The following is a 20,336-nucleotide window of genomic DNA, read 5'->3' on the forward strand; positions in this document are numbered from 1 at the left end:
GAGATACTAGCTCTGCTCCACAGCCCAGAGCTCCAATCCTGCCCTCTTCAGACACACAAACCAAGGCACTGAGCTACTAACAAGCAAGCGTCCATTTGAAGAAAGTATGGACTCGTCAGGAGAGTTTTCAAAGATGCAAGAGATTCCCTTTTTAAAACAGTGACCACCAAAGTTCAAAAGATTACACAAGGCTTAACTGTCCCTCAGACAAAGGACTTCTATGCAGAACATGTAAAGAATTGAAAAACGTCAGACCCTTCCAAATTCAAAGACCCACTCACCAAATGGGCATCTGAGACGAACACACACTTCTCAGATGAAGAACTACAAATGGCAAACAAATATATGAAAAAATGTTCAACATCGCTGGTCAATCGAGAGATGCAAATTAAAATGACACTGAAATTCCACCTGACTCCAGAAAGATTGGCTGTCATCGAGAAATCAAGCGATAGCAAATGCTGGCGGGCCTGCAGGGAAAAAGGAACCCTTCTCCACTGTTGGTGGGAGTGTAGACTGGTGCAGCCAGTGGGGAAAGTCCTCTAAAACTCACGATTAGAGAACCCATTAGACCGAGCTTTCCCCTGGGTACCTTCCCAAAAGAATTAAAAATACAGAACAACAGCAGTATATGTGCACTCATGTCATAGTTGCCGGATTTGTCATAGCTAACACTTGGAAACAACCCAAATGCCCATCTACTGCGGTATGGAAAAAACCATGTGGTATTTTTATACAATTGAGTGCTTCTCAGCCATAAAGAAGGATAAACTTGAGCGCTGTGTAGGTAAATGAATGCAACCTGAGACCATACTCATTACTGAAATAAGTCAGACTCGTGTGTAAACAGCGTATTGCATCTGTGGTACGAGAAGCTGAAAGAGTAAACAAATGCTAAAATCTACAATAGATACTGTGAAATGGGAAGAAATTGTTCAAAAGGAAAAAGGAACGAGGGGGGTGAAAAGGGAAAGCACAGTAGAGAGAAGGGGAAAAACGCAAGCCAGTTATACTGTTAGTTCGTTAAAAGGAAGGTCTGTGCTAATATCGATTGGAGAAATTGTTATGCCTCTATCTTGTACCCTGAGCTACTTACTTTAAAGATAACTACTTGGAATGTATTAACTATTCGTTATTCTCCTATAATTTTGTTATGAAGTTTTAGTTTACCTTTTTTCCATAAAATTATTTTTTCAATTTTAAAAAAGGTTACAAAATTTTTAAAAATAAAATTTAAAAAAAAGAAAAATACTTTTTAAAAATGTATCAAACGGCATAGTACGGACACACAGGCACTGGGATAGGGACCTTAAGAGGGCCGCTGCAAGGAACCAGCACTTATAGTGTGGGGCTGGCTACGCAGCCCTGTGACACAGCAGGTCATCAGGAAGGGCAACTGGACTCTCGGGCGTGGACGGAGCTGCAGTCCACAGGTGGAATTTCCAGTTCTCCCAGATAGCCATTTATTTGATTAATTAAAGCCCATTAAGATTATCTGTGATAATCTCTCTTACTTTTAAAAAGTCAACTGATTATGCATTTTAACCTCATCTACAGAAGACCTTCACAGCGATACCTGGGTCAGTCTTTGCAGGAGAAACTGAGGGCTGAACCCAGCCAATCTGATGTCTAACCTGACCATCACGTTGCTTTACCAAGAGCTCTGTGGGTTGTGCCCACCCTCCTTCTCCTCTGAGGCAAACATTGCTGTAACAAAATTCTGCATGAAGAATTTTATCCCGTTTCCTCAACTTAGGAAGTTCTTTTCCCGGAACAAACATTACTTGGAAAAGTTCTGTATCACTATGGTATGCATGTCCTATTTTTTTCTTCAGTTAACATTACTGAAGACATCAGAAACAGCGTCAGAGGTCATCAGGAAAGACGCGAAAAATCACGTCTTTGAATTTAGATCCAATACCACAAAGTCTAGAATCCAAAGTACAAAACGCACAGAAGCATGGGAATGGAGACACTGCTGTGTCCTCCCGGTTCACTGTCTCCTCCCCATCACACCTGAGACTCCTACAAGAGCTGCCCACACAGGACACCCCTACATCCACGTCATCACCCCATCCGACCCTTGCAACCCACTAGTACAATCAGCGGAGCAGCTGCACACAGGGGTCAGCGACGACTTCTTGGTTATCAAACCCAAGGACACTGCTAGCCATTCCCCCTTCTAAAAGCAAAGGCTTCCATTGCGCTGCATAATAGCAAACCCTCCTTTTCCACCTCTTTGGCTGCCCCTGGTAAATGTGATCTTTTTCCCCTCCTGCCACCTCGGAAACGTTTCATTTCCCCCATCACAGGCCCTGCCTTGTGGTTACACACCATTCTTTGGCTCTAACTGTAACTGATGTGCTAATGGGTCCCATCTCTTATCTCCGGCTCCTACGCTCTGCAGCTACAAATATCTATATGTGGATGATCCACACACTCCCCAGACCTAATATCCTTTCCTCTGTACCCCTTCCTTTGAATAATGTTCCCTCCAGGGCTCCCCTGTTCACCAAATGGATCTAGAAAAACCTACAAATTATCCCCTGCCTTCCCTCTCCCCACATACTTCCAATTAAGCTGTTTTCAAGGACAGAGGAGACAAGAGCTGAAAATTATTTTCCGGTCAGCCTCCCTTGCAGCTAGCTCTGATCACGTGATTATGATCAAGCCAATGACATGAAAGCAGAGTTGTAAGACACTTGCAGACTGTCTGTTCATGAACAGATGACTTCACTGCCACCCTTCCTCCTTTCTGTCCTTCCTTCCTTTTTCCATCTTCCTATCAAAAAAAGACAGAGCTCCAAGGCCGCCTTGCACCATGTACCGACCTGAGGCTGGAAGCCAAAGCAGAAGAGGACACAGCAAAGCTGACGGCAGCCTGGTACCCTGTGACCTCCCAAAGCACCACACCAGTCCTGACCACCCAACTTCAAACTATCTCGTGTAAGTGAATAATTCTTGTTCAAACCACCGTGGTACATTTTCTATTATTTGCTGCCAGACATAATCCAGACTGATACATCAGACTATCCTGTTTCATTCTAAATCTTACAATTGCATTCATTTCTTTGCATTCCCGCTCCCTTAATTTAAGCTAGCATCACTTGTCATTCCAACCTCTGAAAAAGCGTTCAGTATTGTCTGGTCACCCTGGTTCCAGTCTTCCTTCAATCTAACTGTACATTTCTGAAGGACAATCTGGGGTTATGTACCAATTACATTAAAAATGTTCACCCTCTTCAAACTAGTAATCTCTCAGAATTTATCCTGGGGAAAATAGTAAGATACACACAGAGATAATAGTGGTTATAGATGTTCACTACAGCAGTATTTAGAATGGTCTACAAACAGAAACAGTCCACAAATCCAACAACAGGGGATTAGTTTAGAAAAAAATGCCACATTCAAGGAAAAATGAACTTGCCATTTAAAAAATCACAAGGTAGAGTAATGCATTAGGGTGTAAGAAAACGCTCTCCTCCTCACAGAGTATATTTGCAAAAAACAACACAGGTTATAGATAATATTGCCTTATATCCCAATTTTTTAAATTGCAATCTTAGCTTTGTATCTACACCAAAAAGCTAACCTTTAACTCAGATGTTAGTATTTATTGAACATCAGTTGCATACTACATGCCTAACAGTTTTCTCAGGTATTATAATTTTTGCTTTGTATTGTTAAAGATACAACAATAAATATAAATTGCTTTCCAAAACTGGAGAGACCGTAATAGTTGCACTAGGTTCCAAAACTCTGATTTTTCTCACTTCCTAGTTTAACATCTTCAACAGGCTTCGCTGCCTCTGGAAAATCCTCTCCCATTCACCAAAGGCTGGAGCACACAGCCACTCGGCAAGGCGGGGCAGCCTCATTCTCTATGCGGCAACACTAATCCTGCTGTACGACAAACTGCCTGCGTTCTTAACTCATCTCCCGCTAAATTACGGCCTCCTAAGCTCTATCATCCTTTCCCTGGTTCCAAGCATATGCAGTATTCGGTATGTTAATGCTGGTTCTGTGAATTCACCCAATCCAGACCTCCTTTTGCCAACCAAGAGGTAAAAAGAACCAATATTTTTGAAATCGAAGTGCACATCTCCACTACTCAAGATCTCTGAAATCTAAATGCAGGTCTCAACACGAGACCATCTACAATCTCCAGGCCTCGACTGCTCCTCACAAGGATCAGGCCACAAAGAGTCACAGCAACTCCTTTCAAGGACATTTGAAGCCCCCGAAGAAGGGATCTCCTGTGGTAAGGGGGGACCTGACGTAAAAATCTACTTGAAAATAAGCTGATGCATTCCTGCTGGGGATAACTTAAAATATCTTTCAAAAGGAGGGAGAATCATATACCCATCCATATCTATCAGCTACTTAGCACGTGCCAAGGAACCCAACTCCTCTGATATCTGAAGCTATGTGTTCACTGCAAAAGTTGGTAGAGAGATTCAATATACTATATCGCAGACTGTCCCACTAGCAGACATTTGTTTGACAGGAATTCTCTTAGACATGATTGGTCAATAGAAGAGCGTCACCAGCAGGATGAGAATGTTGTGTTGGTTCAGATGCTGCTTCTCTTAGCTTGGTAGTATTGAAGCAACCATAGGCAAGCACTCCCACAAGATAAACTCAGCAGTGTAAGAAGACCTTGCACCAAAGCTCGAAAGGTGTTCAGGAGACCTCCCATGGCAGCAGAGGCTATGTTAAGGGCCCAAGAACCTGGTGCTTTAGATACACGCGTGATATATCTAATGGTGCTCCCAGTGCCATTAACCTACTGGGTAAACCTGGGAACAGGGGAAGAAGCTATAAAAATGGTTCTCCCTACGCTGAGGCATGAAGGAATCTATGCCCCAGACCAGATTTAACTTTTATGAAACTGGCCTTTATGATCTACAGAGACAAGGAAATGAAAACTCAATTTGAACCCTGTAAAAAATGGAGTGACTTCCAAAAGGCAAACCACCAGCCAGTGGAATTGAACCAAGCTGTCTTTTTATTAGGTTTGTTTCTGTGTTTTGTTAGCATGTTAATTACAAGTTCTACAGGTTTTCAGTAGTCTGCTTCGACGCCGTTTTCTCCACAAGCTCCATTATTTTTAGTGCATCTGCTGTAGGCTGCCGGAGTGGAGGTGCCTGGGTTCATCGTGGTCACAGTCACTTTCAGTTGTTTTCAACACAACTACAATTCTTTTATTATTTTTATTTTATATGGAATGAAATGAAAGCATTTTATGGCATGTTATACAAAGACACAATCACACTGCATCTAAAGCTCTATGGATAGAGAGGGCAAGATGCGTATCAACCTCCAAAGATAAAGACCTACCACACATCTGAAAGAAAGCTGTGTCCTTTAAAGACCCTGAACGTGGACAGCGAAGGGACTGCCAGGTCCCCCTCAGGAAGTGTGACCTTGCCACTACATATTTCCTCTGCAGACACACAGAACCCTCTTTGGACATTTCTACCAACAAAGAGGAGACCCTTCTCCGCGATTTCAGCTCATCACAGGGAGAGGGATCAGATAAGCCAGCAGCAAGGAAAGCCCAAAGCCGAGCGGCTGGGGCCCAGGGCCTTTGCCTCTTTCCAATAGAAAACACTTGACCTCTCCGGTAACGACTAGATGCACTTACTCCCAAAGACAGAGAGCTGAGCTATGCTACACGTGGTTTTATCAACTCTAGTTTGACCTGCAGCTAAAGGAAAAGGAAAAGAGGGTAACACTCCTTAGAAAAATAACAAAGGTTCCCCCAGAGTATTTTACATAAGACAGTATTTTACTGAAGACAGTTTTTTGTTCAATGATTCAGTCAATGACTAACTGAACATGCAAGGAACTCAGGATCCACAGAAGAGAAGCCAACACAAGTGAGTTTCTTATTCCCTGATGATGTCTTCCTGATACCCAGACTGCTTCATAAATGACTGACCAAAATCCCCACATTGCAACTCTAATGTCTACTGGCACCAGATTAATAAAGGGCCAAAGCAGAATAGGTCTGTGGTGGTAGAGAACCTTGAGGACATTGACAAAGTAAGTAGACACCCACAAATCTTTTTTGTTTTTTATCCACCACTGAGGACAAGCATGTGTGCACACACACGTGCACACACACACTAGGCGTGGGCCTACCCTTGGCTCAGGGGCCATCACTGTGACCCTATGTTCCACATTAGACCACTAGGAAAGGAATTTCATTATATCCAGGCAAGTAGGTGACATCGATCAGTATTTCAAATCGCCTTCATATAGGCAATGGCTACAACACATCAGAAGAGATCGAGAGCTCTTCTGTAGGCGAAACAAAGCAGAACACTCTGAGGTGCAAAACTCTGGACCTGAACTTGGCTCTGTATTGCTTCACTAGGACTAGAGAGCGCCATCACAGCCACAAAATTCCCGTTTTTCTGATGCCTTTAAAACCAGCACCTATTTCTTTCAAAACGCTACCTGGAGAAGGTTTACTCCTTACAATCGAATTGTCTGAAACACCAAAGAGAAGTTAAACAATCTCTACAATCCAAATCATTATCTTCACCATAAAGGGTCAAAGGTAATGTCAGCAGACAGACAAGTGAAATAAAGCAACTGTAAATAATCATTCTTAGCCCGCTCAGAATGTAGTACGCTGGTTAAAAGTCACGAGAAGCCATTTGATGGACACAAGGGTATTTAACTCGGGTCATACTTAGGAACTTAGAACTTAGCTCTCTTTCCTTCTTTTTTCTTTCAAGGTCAGTCATTGCACTGAATATTCCAAGAATTTTTCTTAAATCAACATCCTATTTTTTATGCCTACAACAATTTACAGTTAGACATCTCTGTGCTAATGCACACTTAGCACTTCTGAGTTGTTTTTTAAGGTAAAATTTGAACAACAAATAAAATTTCTCAGGGTATGTTATACAATGTGGACCCAAGCTATAAAAATGTGACGGTGGTTATATTCTCATAATGCAATTTGGCCCTTTTAGTAATGATTATGCAAATAGCCATAGGAAAACCATTCTACATCCAATACAATTACCTACTATTACAGAAGTAATTATTATTATTGTCCTGCTTATTGAACTTCACTAAGAACTCTTGAGGTGCTAAGATATTTCAAGGCCGCTGTAAAAACCTCCCATATCCCACTGGCCCGGCAACCATAATTACCAATGTTAAGCAGGGCAGTTTGACATGAACATTAAACAAGAAATTATCCCTGGAAGGTGCATAAGTCCCAAACTTTAAATGAGGATGTACTAAGGGCTCCTAGAATGGCCTCTTAATGTCTTCAGGATGTCACTTGTCACCCAGGCAAGGCAAGACGTCTAAGATGACTCAAATTGCAATGGAAAATTCCACGATCCCAACAAGACCAGTTTCTCCCCCAAGCAACAACTACTTTGGGCCGACCTGTCACGAGTCTTGGTTATACTTCAGGAAACATGAACATTCCATTTTGCTGTGTTTTGACTTTTGATTTCAGAAACTGCTCTGCCACCTTGAAAGAGACCAAGGCACTGAGTGGTCCCTTTGGCTGGGCTTCGGCCCACGTTCTTCAAGTCCCTAACCAACTTCATCTACTTTGTCAGCAGCATAGGGTGAAGAAAAGGCCACAGAACCAACCGAGGGGACAACAATTTGTGTCATTCGTTAAAGACGCACTAAAAAGGCCACCTGAGCCTGCCTGCTAGGGGATGGCTCATGACTGCACCTCAGGGAACCCAGAATGCCCCCAAAGCCCTGGCCACACACGAGGTCAGGCGCGACCTTGCATATTTTTCCCTCCCTCTCAATCTGGAAAGACGCTGGCTGGCCATGAGGGTCCAGAGGAGAAGTTCACTGTGGGTCACCCCTACCATCTCTTAACCCCAAAAGCTAACTCTACCCCAATCGGTTTTCATCCCAATTCCCAAAGCCTTGCGCACAGAGCCAGGGCTAACCGATCTGTACTGGGCGAGCCCAGGGCAGGCTAACGTCTAAGGTGTTTTCTGGACAATCAGCAGGGCCTCTGGGTGAAGACGGCCCGCTCTTGGCTTCTTGATCAGGAACCTTCTCTTGGGCACCAACATCTCTTTAAGCGCATTCGCCCAGACAGCAGTGATGGTTCTGGTTCTGGTTCTGTCCACTCCGTCCCGACCCAAAGGAGGAACAGCAGCGCTCTGGGGTCATCTAAGCCCTACTTCCCCAGAGGTCGTGGGCATTTCTCCATTGTCTCAAAGACGCCAGACTAATGTCTTCCTTCACCACTTTTGAAACCCTCCTTTCAAAATGCCCAGTGCCGGCCACTACCTGCGGGGACCCGCGGCCAGGTAGGCGCAGCGGGTGGCGGCAGGGCCGCGAGCCCGCTCACTCCCATCGCGGTGCTCTGGCAACGTGCTCCCACCCACCTCCGACTTCCATGTTCTCCTCCCCGCCACCCGGGGCCCTCCGCAGCGCCCCCTCCCGCGCCCGGCGAGCACGACACCCGCAAGGACCGCCCCCACGCCCCAGCCCGGAGGGCTCGCGAGCCGCGGGGGGTCAGCAGGTGGGGGGAGGGGCCGCGGCCCCCCGGGGGGCGACTTGGCGGGGGGCGCCTCCCAACCCCCCACCGGGCACCCCCTCGGCCCCGCACCCCCAGGACCTCGCCGCGCCCCTGCCGGGCTCCGCTGCCCCCGGCCGCCCCCTCCCGGTCTCCGGCGCCCCCAGCCCGGCCCGGGCCGCACACCCCCGGCCCGCACCCCGCCGCCGCGCCGCGGCCCCCCGCATTCCCGGCACGTCCGGCGCCGACTTTTACCTGTACTTTCCGTACTTGGGGCGGCTCGTCGGGCGAGAGCCACCTCCCCGGGACCGCTACCTCCCCCGCCCGGCTCCGCCCGGCTTCCTCCTTCCCCTCCAAGGCCGCAAAGTAGATGGAGTAAGAGAGTGTGTGTGCGAGAGAAAGAGAAAGAGGGAGCGGGCGCGGGCGCCGCGGGAGGAGCAGGAGCAGGAGGAGGAGGAGGAGGAGGAGGAGGCGCGCCGGCGCCCGCCACCCTCGGTCCCCGCCGCCGCCGCCGCCGCCGCCGCCGCGGGCTCGGAACTCCGCGCGCGCCCGGCCCGGCCCGGCCCGGCCCGGTCCGGCCCGGTTCCCGCCGCCGCCACCGCCGCCCGCGGGCTGGGGCCGGCCCGCACCCCGCGTCCCCGTACCTCGTAAAGGTCCCCAGAAGCCATGCCAGGCTGCGGAACTTGGCTCGCCGGGTGTGCGCGTCTGCTCGCTCGCGCCCTCCGTGCGTGTGCGCGCGGGGCCGGGGTGCGCGTGTGTGTGCGCGCGTGTGTGTGCGCGTGTGTGCGGTGTGTTGAGTAAACTGTGTTTTTGCAGAATGACAGGCTTGGGGGCTGCCTATGCGCAGAATCAGAGCGGGCGGCGGCGGCGGCGGCGGCGGGGCTGGCGTGACGGCGGCGGCGGCGGCGAAGGCGGCACGAGCGCGGGCAGCAGCGACGGCCGCGCCGCGCGCCCGGGAGCACGGACGCGGCCCGAGCGCCGCGGGCCCCGCGACCCGGCGACCCGGCGGCGGTGGCTGCGGCCGGCCACGGCTCGCCCCGGCGCCGCCTGCAGGAAGCCGCCCCGCGCCCGCCGCCGGCCGGGACGCCGCTACCACTGGCGAGTCCCCGCCCCCGGGAGCCCGGCCCGGCCCCCGGCGGGAGGGGGGGACGGGGGCGGCCCCGGCCGCGCCCGAGGGGACCGGTCCCCGGCCGAGTCGCGCCGCGCCGGCCCCGCCGCCTCGGCCCGGCCCTGGGGGTGGCCGGCAGGCCCCGGGGGTGGCGGGCCAGGTGCCCGAGGGCGGGCCGGCCCGGCCCGGGACCGCGGCGAAGGGGCGGCGGGGGAAGCAGGTAGAGGCAGCGGGAGGAGCAGGTCCCCCGGCCCCGCTGCTCGGGTCTGGTACCCACCCTTCGCTTGGGGAGACCCAGCCCCTCGGGGCTGCGCGGCCCCTGCCCCTCCGTGCGGGTGAGCAGAAAGTGGAGGCACTGGGAAGAGGAATGAAAGGACCCATCCGGAGGCTCCCGAAGAGCCAGCCAAGACGGCGTGGCCTCCCCACGAACCCCGCGAAGTCTTTAGGGCCAGGCGCGGCCTTCCCTAAACCAGCCTTCTGCCCCAGGATCCTTTCACTTATCCGTTAGTCAACAAACATTTCGCAAAGTCCACCCAAATGCGCGAGGGCCCTGTACAAGCACCCCGCTGACCCTGCCAACACTAGACTTTGGATCACTGAGGGGCGACAAGCCAAGGGCATTCAAGGCGTGGAAGAGTGCAAGGGCGCGTTCAACAGGCCGCCACGAGGAGAGAGTTCCTACTGTGTGCAGGCTCCGGGGCTGCAGGGACTAGAGAAGGGCTCTCTACCCTGGAAACTGTTCTTAAGACATCTCTCTAGACTCTTGTCACGGATAAAAAGTCACCCTTGAGCTTACAGGCTCCTCATTACATAAATGTAAACATAAATATATATATTTAAGTATTTATGTATTTGTTTATTTAAGTGTTTGTGTGTGTGAATTTATCACTGGATCTTTGTGGTCAGGCTATTTGGAAACCGGAGGCCCAGTCTTCCTCACCCCAGGCCCTCACCAAAATGCCCAGCTACTCACTCTCTCAAGATGTATGCGAGTAATTCACGTCCCTGGGTTGTTTCTGAAGGGTGAAGCCATGGCCAGATGACCTGCTGTTCCCTACGTCCTGGGTGATGTGGAACTGGAGGAGCCCTATATACGTGATGCGGCCTGGCCACCCCCATGGAACTCAATAAAGGTAGTTTCTGTCTGAATGAAACTCCAAACAGCCCTCCTAGAGAGCTCGAGGAATGGTTTAATAGACTGACAAACTTTTTTTTTTTTTAATTTTATTTAAGGAGAAAAGAAAAAAAAAGCAGAGAAAGGGTACAAGTTATATAGATTTACAGAAAAAAATGAACAGTAGGAAATCACTAGTTAATGGATTACATATTGCCATCTTAGAAATAATTGTTCAAGTCACAAAATTAAAGCTTGTAAAGTGGACATTCCATCAATGATACTGCAAACAGTTCTGTTCATTGATCCAATAAAACTCTGTGATATCATTTTCTATCTTATACACTTAAATATACATGCAGTTATATAGTTTGGAGCACTTTCTTTTCCTCTCTTTTGTACCATGACTATTTAGACTGACAAACTTTTAAAAGTCACCAAATTGGTTTAGAAACTGGAAATTGTTGTAGGCATTCCCATTCCTTTCCCTATCGGCATTTTTTAATGGTCATGGTTTTAAATAATAATAAGCACTTCTGTATCTGTAGGTAGCCAAACAAATTTTAATGATCCTTAATTTGTTCTTGGAAATAAATGCACTATCGTGGCATGAGGAAGTAATTTGGAATTAGAAGACGAGAAAGAAACTGGGTTTCTTTGGAAATAATATGCTCAGCCAAATTTGAATGTGTAATCAGTAGTTTAGAGAACACACCAAAACTTGACTTGTGCTGGGCAGAGATTCCCTGCGAGTGTGAGAATCTGAAAAACCAGTCTAGACAAAGTTGTTTGCAGCATCCCCTGAAGGGTCTATTCGGCGTGGGGTGTGGACTTGGATGCCCGGGGAATATTTCACGGAGGAGATAGACAGAAGGGACTCTGACAGATTCAGAGAAGGGGGTCAGCGGTGCAGTTTGGGGACAGAAGCAGGGGAAGATGGACTGAGAAGACTGAAAACGGTTTTGTGGCGGTCACAGGACCTCGCGTGGCAAATGCAGGTCAACTCGTGGAGCTTCTTGAACGCGAAGCTCAGAAGTCTGACTTAGATCAGCAATGGAAAAAATGGATCAATCAAACTTTAGAAGACAGCGAAGTCTGAAGAAATGTGAGAAATCCCCCACTGCGAGGTTTTAGAGAGGGGGAGACCATCACAGTGGTCCCTGGGAGTAGCAGGAAAAATGAAGAAGTCAAACTGGAACTGTGAGATGTTCAAGAGGAAAGGAGCTCGCTTACCCCACCTACTTCCATGAAGCATTTGATCCAGATCAACAGGACTCGATGACTAACAGGATGTCTGTTTGTCGGGCCCTGGGGGAGGGGCAGGCAAGTAAGGAAAGAAAGGATACACAGATGACTAAGGCCTGAAACCCAGCGACTGAGCCACCCACCCATCGCCACACTATTTTATTTGGAGTTTACCCCTAGACCACCACTGGCTTCCAGGAAAGGCGTGCGTTTCCTGAGAAGGGGTGAGGAGTGGGCCTTTGCCATCGTAGGAACCAATCAGTGGACAGCTCGGCTCCAGGTCCGCAGCGAGGGTGAGCTGGGATTGGTCTGGGAGACATCTTCCACAAGACTCTCCACACCAATCACAGCTCAAGGGCAAGTGATACAGAACTTCACTCATCCTATCTTTCAAGTTACTCGGTTTTGTAGGTGGAGGAAAGACAGAATTCCCCTCGTGATTGGCTTGCTTCAAGATCTCATAGAATATAAAGACAGCCTCACTCACTACTTCCCTACGTTCGCTGGCCTTGAACTGCTGAAGCTAGGCTTCCTCCCTCCAGCTGAGAACCCAGCACCTCGTCTGGCCCCTCAACCAGGCTGATGCCTCAACAGGACCTACACCTCCCAGGGAAGGGCTCCGATTGGCTCACGTGCTCCGATTTTGATCCAATCACTGTAGTCAGTCACTGATAACACATTACAACTGGCCAGGCTTAAGCCACACAACCACCTGTGGGGATGGAGAATAGGAAGATTGGCAGTTTTACCAGTTACATCACTGGAAGTGGGGTTGCACAGAGGTTCATAGGAATGGCAGAAGGATTATGGCAGAGACAAATGTCTGTTGTAGGCTAAAACAAACTGGGATAGAACAGGACTTAGAAGCAAAGGAAGTAGCTGCTTGGGGTGGCCTTACTCTAGCGAGACCAGCCAGAGTACTATCCAGGGGCAGGTGGTACCCACTGCCCTGACAGAGATGGCAGAGCAAGGCACCGAGACTTAACCTTGACCCTCTGTGTTGTGCAGTGGTTGAACATACGGGCTGTAGCTCTGCCTCGACTGGGTTCTGATTCCTGCATCATCAGCACTAATTGTACGGTCTAAGGCTATTTACTCTCCCTCCCTGTCCTTCCATTTCCAGATGCACTGGTTACATGTTATGATGTGATACATTATCCCCAAAACTTGGTGGCTTCAAACAAGAGTCTAATCTCAGTGACTATAGATTGGGGAGCAGCAGTCATGGGAAGTTCTGGCTCAGGGTCTCTCGTCAGAGTGGAGTGTCCACTAGGTCTCAAGTATCAGAGAGCTTGACCAGACTAGGGATCCACCTCCAAGATGCCTCTCAAGGTAAGAGACCTCAGCTCTTAGCCACACAGGTCTCTCCCTCGGCTGTGAGTGTTCTCACACCATTCTCATCCCCCCCCCTCCCAACTTCAACATCCCAACATCCAACACAGCAGCAAAGCATCAGCTTGTTCCAGCAGGCAGCAGCTGATCTGATGTCCTTACAAGACTGATGCAGAGTTGTTTGGCAGCATGTTGGTTTGAGCAGCTTGGGACACCATCTAGGTAGATCCCTCATTTTAAATATGAGAAAACTGAGACCCACTTGGGTAAGCCAGGAGAGAGCAGTGGGGAAGTCACGGTGTCTTTGAAGATCTCATCTTGGGTGCCAAACTCTGTCGCTGCCAACATATTCTAGCCTTAAATGAGCTACTAAGCTAAGCTTACCTCAAGAGGAGGCAAATTAGGCTCTGTATTGCTTTTCTGTCATTGCCGAGACAAAATACCTGACATGCAAAGTCAGGAAAGGTTTCTGTGGCTCACAGTTTGTAGAGGTTTCAGTCCATATTCAGCTGGCACCCAGGCAGAGTGGCATAAAGCAGACAAATATTGCAGAGGAGAAACAGTTCATGGTGGGCAGAAGGTAGCAAAGCAAGCGATGGACAAGACAAGCCTCTTTCTGTCCTTTATAGTGTATCCAGGCTACCAGGATTAGAATAGCACCGAATCAGTCTGAACTGATTTAGTAATAATCACCCACTCTTAATCCTAGCACCCCTAACTCTAGCATTGTATCATGAATCAGTCACACATGATACTTAGCCACCTCTGAAAAAACCCACCTCGGACTGCATGAGGCTTTGGGGGGACATCTAGACACAAGCCAAAACATACCACTGTTTCAAGGGAGACCTATCAAATAATTTACAGATTTTAAAATCACCACACCCCACCTACAAATTGAGGCGATCAAAGCTCCGTAGGGATGTCTTGAGAATTAAGTGAGACAATCCTCACAGAACACCTCTCACGGATAAAGGCTGGATAGTGATACCTGTTATAATAACTACAACAACCGTTACTGCTTTCAAACTTGAGAGGTCTCATTAATATCCTTTGACTGTCCAAGGGTTCTATAGAAAGGCAGTAAACCCAATAAAACCTTTCAAGTGAATATCTCTTTCAGGTTGTGAAGAAATTCTAGTCGTTAAACTTTATTTTCATCATAATTTTAAAGTATTTTACTTCCACAATAAAACAACAATTGAAGTGAAGTCATATTTATTCATTATCTGAAATATGCCCGGTGTTGTTCTGGCTAAACAAAACAAGTCATGCTCTGCCCTCACGGAGTTTACAGTGCAATAGAGGAGACAGAACACGTAAGTCAGGAGAACAGAGGCATGCAGAGGGTACTAATGTTTCAGGCAGTGACAGGCATCGGGGATGAACGAAGCACAGTAAAGGGACGCAGGGGAATTGGATGGGTGTGCTGGGCCAGGTGAGTGGGTTTGGAGAGAAGATGCTTCGGTTAGGCCTCACCAACACGGAAACATCTGAGCAGAAACTTAAACAATGTGAGAGAGAACATTAAAAAAAAAAAATCAGACCCAAGGGCAGAGAATGTCAGAGAGAAAATAGCAAGGGCAAAGCACTGGGACTTTGTGAGTTCAAGGTCCCAGAATTGAAGGAGTCTAGAGGGACAGAAGTCAGCAGATAACCAAGGGCCTTGTAGGACAAGGGTAAGAATTTGGCTACATTGGGTGTGTGGTTGGTGGCACACACCTGCAATCCCAGCACTCGGGAGGCTGAGGCAGAAGGATTACTGTGAGTTCAAGGCCAGCCTGGGCTACATAGTGAGTTCAAGTCCAGCCTGAACTATGAAGCTAGACCTTGTTTCAAAAAAAACAAAAAACTTGGATGCTTGCAGGTAATCAGAGAGGTCGTTTGCTGGGTCCAGAGGGCACAGTGAGCAGAGGAATGGCACAGTCTGGTCACTGGCTCCTGGGTAAGGAAGGAACAAGCTGGAAAGGATCTGTGTGCGAGGGGAAGCATCAAGCAGTGTGATTGGGCTGTAATAGGGAACGAACAAGGAAGATGAACCCTAAATTTCTGGTCTGAGTATCTGGGTAAGTGGCTATTAATCGAGATGAGGGAAACCAGGAAGGTCCTGTGGTAGGCGGCATTAGGCCAGGTGGAGATAACTCGGTAGTCTGGTCTGTGAGTGTGTTAATTCTCAAAGGTGAGAGCCACCCAATGGAGGTGAGGAGGGAGCGGTAAGGAAAGGACACACTGTGGTCACCAGGGTAATGCGCCCAACCTGGAAGAAGCGATGGCCCCTCGGGAAGCCCTGCATCTTGTCTTTTGTTGTTGTTGTTAATTTTTTGGTACTGGGGATCAAACTTACAACCATGCACTCGCAAAGCAGGCACTTATGCCCCTAGGAAGAGGGAGAGGAAGCGGTGAAGGGGCCGAGAAGGGCTGGTGGACATGGAAGGGACGCAGCAGGATGTGCCATCCCAGATCCCGGAGAAGGACGGCAGGACTGATCATTCGGTGGTGGTGGGAGGTTGGATAAGATGAGGACCATGGAATTTGACAAGATGGTGGCTGGTTTGGGGTGCAAGAAAGCTGAAGGCCGGGCTGAAATGAGTTCCAGAGAGCCCTGGCAGAAAGGAGGTACGGATGGCGGGCACAGGTGATTCATTCGAAGCCTTTCGCTATAAAGCACAGAGAAGTGGGTCAGTAGGTAGAGGAGGTGCCAGATGCAAGAAAGGCTTTTAATCTAGAAGCTATTGTCGTGTGTTTGTTTAACAGAAGGAAGGATATCGTGAATATGAGCAAATGGTCATGTGACAGGAACAATGTGGCTTAGGAGTTCAATAAAGAGGAGATGAGACGGAGGGGCTGGCCTTAGGCGCACGGCCTTCACATAGACTGGGCCGAGCTGTGCCCTCTCCAAGTTCACGTTCAACCAGAACCTTGGAACATAACCTCACCTGCAGGTACAGTTAGTTAAGATGACGTCATAAGGATTAGATGGGCTCTAACCCAGTAACTAGTCCTTATAAGAAGAGGAAACAGAGGCAGGGGTCCAGGGGAAGAGGACACATGCAGACCGGCAGGGGCTGGGGAGAGTCACCAGCAGAATAGAAAATTCCAGGAAGTGAGCCCCCGGCGGCTTTGGAAGGAAAGAGCTGGGCTCTGCCAACACCTTGATTTCAGACTTCTGGTCTCCAGAACTCTGAGGGAATACATTTTTATTGGTTTAAGTCATCGAGTGTGTGGTAATTTGCTATGGCAGCCACAAGAAACTAATATATCATCCATTGGAAGAACCAAGAAACCCTGGTGCATGGTTGCAGAATTAGGTTAGCAGGTTGGAGCTCTCCTTTATGATTTGTAGATTCTCCCTGAAATAAGCCATGAAATTGTCAGAGGGAAGTGAGGAAAAAGAAAAAGTGGCAGAGAGGGGAATGTGATTTGTCTGGAACAATCTGGGTTACCCTCTTGTCTCTCCCCCCAAAAGGATCAGCAGTGCCCTGGTCAGATTTAAACAATATAGGAATGGTTTTTCTAGTGTTGAGAATCTGATGACAGATAAAAGGACCATGAAAAACCGAGTGGATTGTCCAGGAAAATAGGATGGACATTTTTGGCAGGGGCTATAGACCCACAAGGTATCTGAGGTCCAAAATGAGACGTCAGATCAGTAATCATGGTTGAGATCTTCCCGGTCGCCTGCAGTTGTTCAGGGGCAGGCTGAGTAGTGTGGCGTGGGGTTTTACCAAGGTTGGGATTCGCCATGTGAATTTAATAGGAGGAAAGAGATTGCACAATAGCCATAAGGCAGTGATTGTCCAGGATGGAAGGATGATTCTAGAACGTAGGCTGGATGAGGAGGGATATGATAACATGGAGCTAGAGGGGGTGGTACCAACAACACTGTCGGTCGGTGGACTGGAAATATTATAGAGTGGGATCCAGCATCAGAAGGACAGCTGAGTGGCCTGTAGTCGGTACAGAGCTATCACTGGTAAGCGCCTGCTTTTAGGTGCACGTCTTCCGTGTGACGCTGTTTACTTCCCTTCTTGCTTCCCCTGCTCACGTTGTAAGGCTCTGCTGTGTCCCTGAAAGGACACAGGATGGACCTTCAAAACACTGACCTTCAGCGTAGCAAGTGAGTTTGGTGTGAGGACACGGGTACAAATTACCCCTGTATTAGATGGGTGAGCACAAAGGAAGCCCTCAGAGCCCCAACACATATAGCCTTGACCTTAATTACAGGGAAATGTAAGGGAATGTGTTGGGTTCTCTGTGGACGCCAATGGACTCCAAATTTGCCATTCCTTCTAAGCATGGTGGGCAGAACTCACTAGTTTTATACATGTTGTATCATTTTATCATCATAGCAAAGCGAGAAACATCACCCCATTTTATAGATGGAAGAAGAAAAGTTCATGATCCTCAAGACATGCTCTGGAAGAAATGGATGGGGAGTCTGGGCCACTCAGTAGGTTGGACTTTCTATAGCTTGTAGCTGGGGAAAAGTTAACGCTGGCAGAACCCACTAGGGAGAAAGCAAACTCAAGGTTCTGTTCTTGAGCCTTGACCTAGAACTGGTCCAATGAGTGAAAACTTGGCAGGAGTGGATAGCAGGAAACAGTATCAAATTGTGAGGTGTGCGTTGCTGTCAGAAAAGGAATCTGGTTTTGTTTGTGAACCCAGCGTCCCTTTGTCTGAAGAGATCAAAATGCAATTGTTTGTACAGAGCAAATCAATGGTATTATTGTAAAATCAAGATGTACCCATTAACTGGCTAAACTGTATTGTTATCACTTCTCAGCGGTTTGGTCTCAGGGTCTTATCAGTGTGCTTATGTGATTGTAAACTCCAAGAAGCTTTTGTTCATGTGGGTTGTGTCCACTGATATTTAATATATCAGGAACCAAACTGAAAAAAATTAAATAGGAACACACACACACACACACACGCTCCCTTAGCCGTCACAGTGATAAAGTTATCTAGCATTTGGGAGCTTGTAGGAAAATCTTCTGAACACTGACCTGTGAGACGGTGAGAATGCAAAAGCATAGCTATCTTAGTGTTGGTAAGAATATACTGCTAGCCGTGTGAGTTCCTGAGAGAGCTTCAGGGACCACATGCTTCCAGAAGACTGTGTTCCCTCCAAACCCTGAACAACGCTGTCCTTGTGAGGGTGAAGCTGCATCTTCACAGATTATATAAAAATGTTTCTTTTCTAAACAGACTTAGGCCACATTGTCCCTTTACTTGGGGGTGAGGGTACATGTTCTTGTTCCAGAAGTGTCCACAGCCCAAGTGAGCCAGGAATCCTCAGGATTCCTCAGGGCACCAATCCTCACCATTGTCTTCCAGGGGGACCCCCCTGAGGCACCCTAAAGGTCAAGGGGGGGGGACACTTTTTCTTCTTTTTCTTTCTCCTCCTCCTCCTCCTCTTCCTCCTTCTTTTGTTCCTCTTCTCTCTTCTTATCCTTCAACTCTTTTTAAGAACGAAAATTCCAAATTTATTCAAAAGTTGAATAGTTCGGTGACCCTGCCTGTTCCCACTGTCCCCTATAAGAACCCTCAATTTGACGCCGTTTTCATGGCCCTGCTCCACGTGCTGACCATCCACTAGGCTATTTGGGAGCAAGTGCCAGAGGTGACATGATCTCATCTGAAAATAAGTCAACATCTATCCATACATGTTAAGAACTATTCTCTTAAAGGTCAATCCCATTGCTGGAGATACAGCTCAGTGGCATAAGCGCCTGCCTGGTGATCGCAAAGTCCTGAGTTTGAACCCCTGTACGAAAAAAGAAAAAAGATCAACCACATCATCACAACTAAATCAACATTAATTCTTCATTTCATCAGGCATTCAGTTGGTGTCCCACGGTCCCATGAATACTGTGTGACAGTTGGTCTGTATAAGCTGTCAGCAGGTCACTTAGCATGTTCTTCCCTGCCCAGCATGCTTTCTGTACTGATTGATGGTCAGATTTAGAGTCTGGCTCAGATCTGCGTTTGTTTGGGGAAAACAGTACTTCGCAGCTGGTGTCCTGTGCTTTTATCAGGAGGCCCATCATATTTCCTTGTCCTGTCTTGACGTGAGCAGCCGCTGATGATCCTTGCCTGGTGTGTTACTAAGGCCTGCAAAATGGTAACCGCCTGTAATTCCTTGTGTATCAGCTGGCTATGACAATGCAATCATCCCTGACCAGCTCTTCGGCTTCCCTGAGGTAGGTGTACACAGGAAGGCTCAAGAAATGGTTTACGCTTTTTCCTTAAGAATCTTCCAAATCATGAATTGGTTCTCTAATATCCTCCCAAGCATCACACGGTCTTGGACTGCCCTTACGGGCTCACAAAGTCACACGTATCTAACATGTTTCGCCTGTGGCTGTCCTGCCTCTTCCTGGTGCTCAAATTGTCCCTGATTTGGACAGCAGGTGCCTCTTCCAGCGGGCCCCTGGGTTCCTCTGTGACAGCATCTTTGCTTTCTGTTATAAGATATTCAATCTCATCCTGGCCGTTTCCTGCACCAGCCACACCTGCGAACTGTCATCTCACCACTGATTTCTTCTTCCTTTAACTGCGAAGTGTGTTAACACGAGCGCTAGCTTGTGGCTCTGGATGGATCACTCTTGAGAGCCCTTTCAAAGAACAAAGCTAGACATTTTTCCAGCGGTGTATACCACAAACGGGCGTGCTTTGTTTAAAGCCACTTGAAATAACTTCGTGTCTGTTTGAGTCATTAACTCCTGACGCATTTGGATTCATTTGTTTTCATTTTGATTCTGATTTTAGGAACTACATTTCTAGTTTTTAAGGGTGCAAAACATTTACATGGTTCCAAAGTTAAACTGACAGGCGAGGTGGTATTTAGAGAAGCCTAGCTTCTACCACTTTCTTTTGTTTTTGTTTTTTTATTTTATAGCTTCTACTATTTTCTTTCCAGTCTGTTTCTGCTCTCCCCTTGTAGGCAAGTATTTCAGCATTTCATTTTGTAATTCAATAAATATGCACATACATTTATATTCCCTTTTTTGGAT

General features: G+C 47.9%; 1 protein-coding gene across 1 annotated transcript in view; it reads right to left on the minus strand.

The window, feature by feature from the left end:
* Cdyl2 (chromodomain Y like 2) overlaps positions 1-9,570 on the minus strand; it is a 158,057-nt gene extending 148,487 nt beyond the window's left edge. The window contains exon 1 of the mRNA XM_063247699.1: positions 9,169-9,570. Coding sequence (XP_063103769.1) covers positions 9,169-9,192 — 24 coding nt within the window. The 5' untranslated portion in view covers positions 9,193-9,570. The remainder of the gene's footprint in view (positions 1-9,168) is intronic.
* Between the last annotated feature and the right edge of the window lie 10,766 nt (positions 9,571-20,336).

Source organism: Cavia porcellus, unplaced genomic scaffold (assembly GCF_034190915.1).
Source record: "Cavia porcellus strain 051 isolate PalLab524CR breed Dunkin Hartley unplaced genomic scaffold, mCavPor4.1 scaffold_4, whole genome shotgun sequence".
Taxonomy (NCBI): Eukaryota; Metazoa; Chordata; class Mammalia; order Rodentia; family Caviidae; genus Cavia; species Cavia porcellus.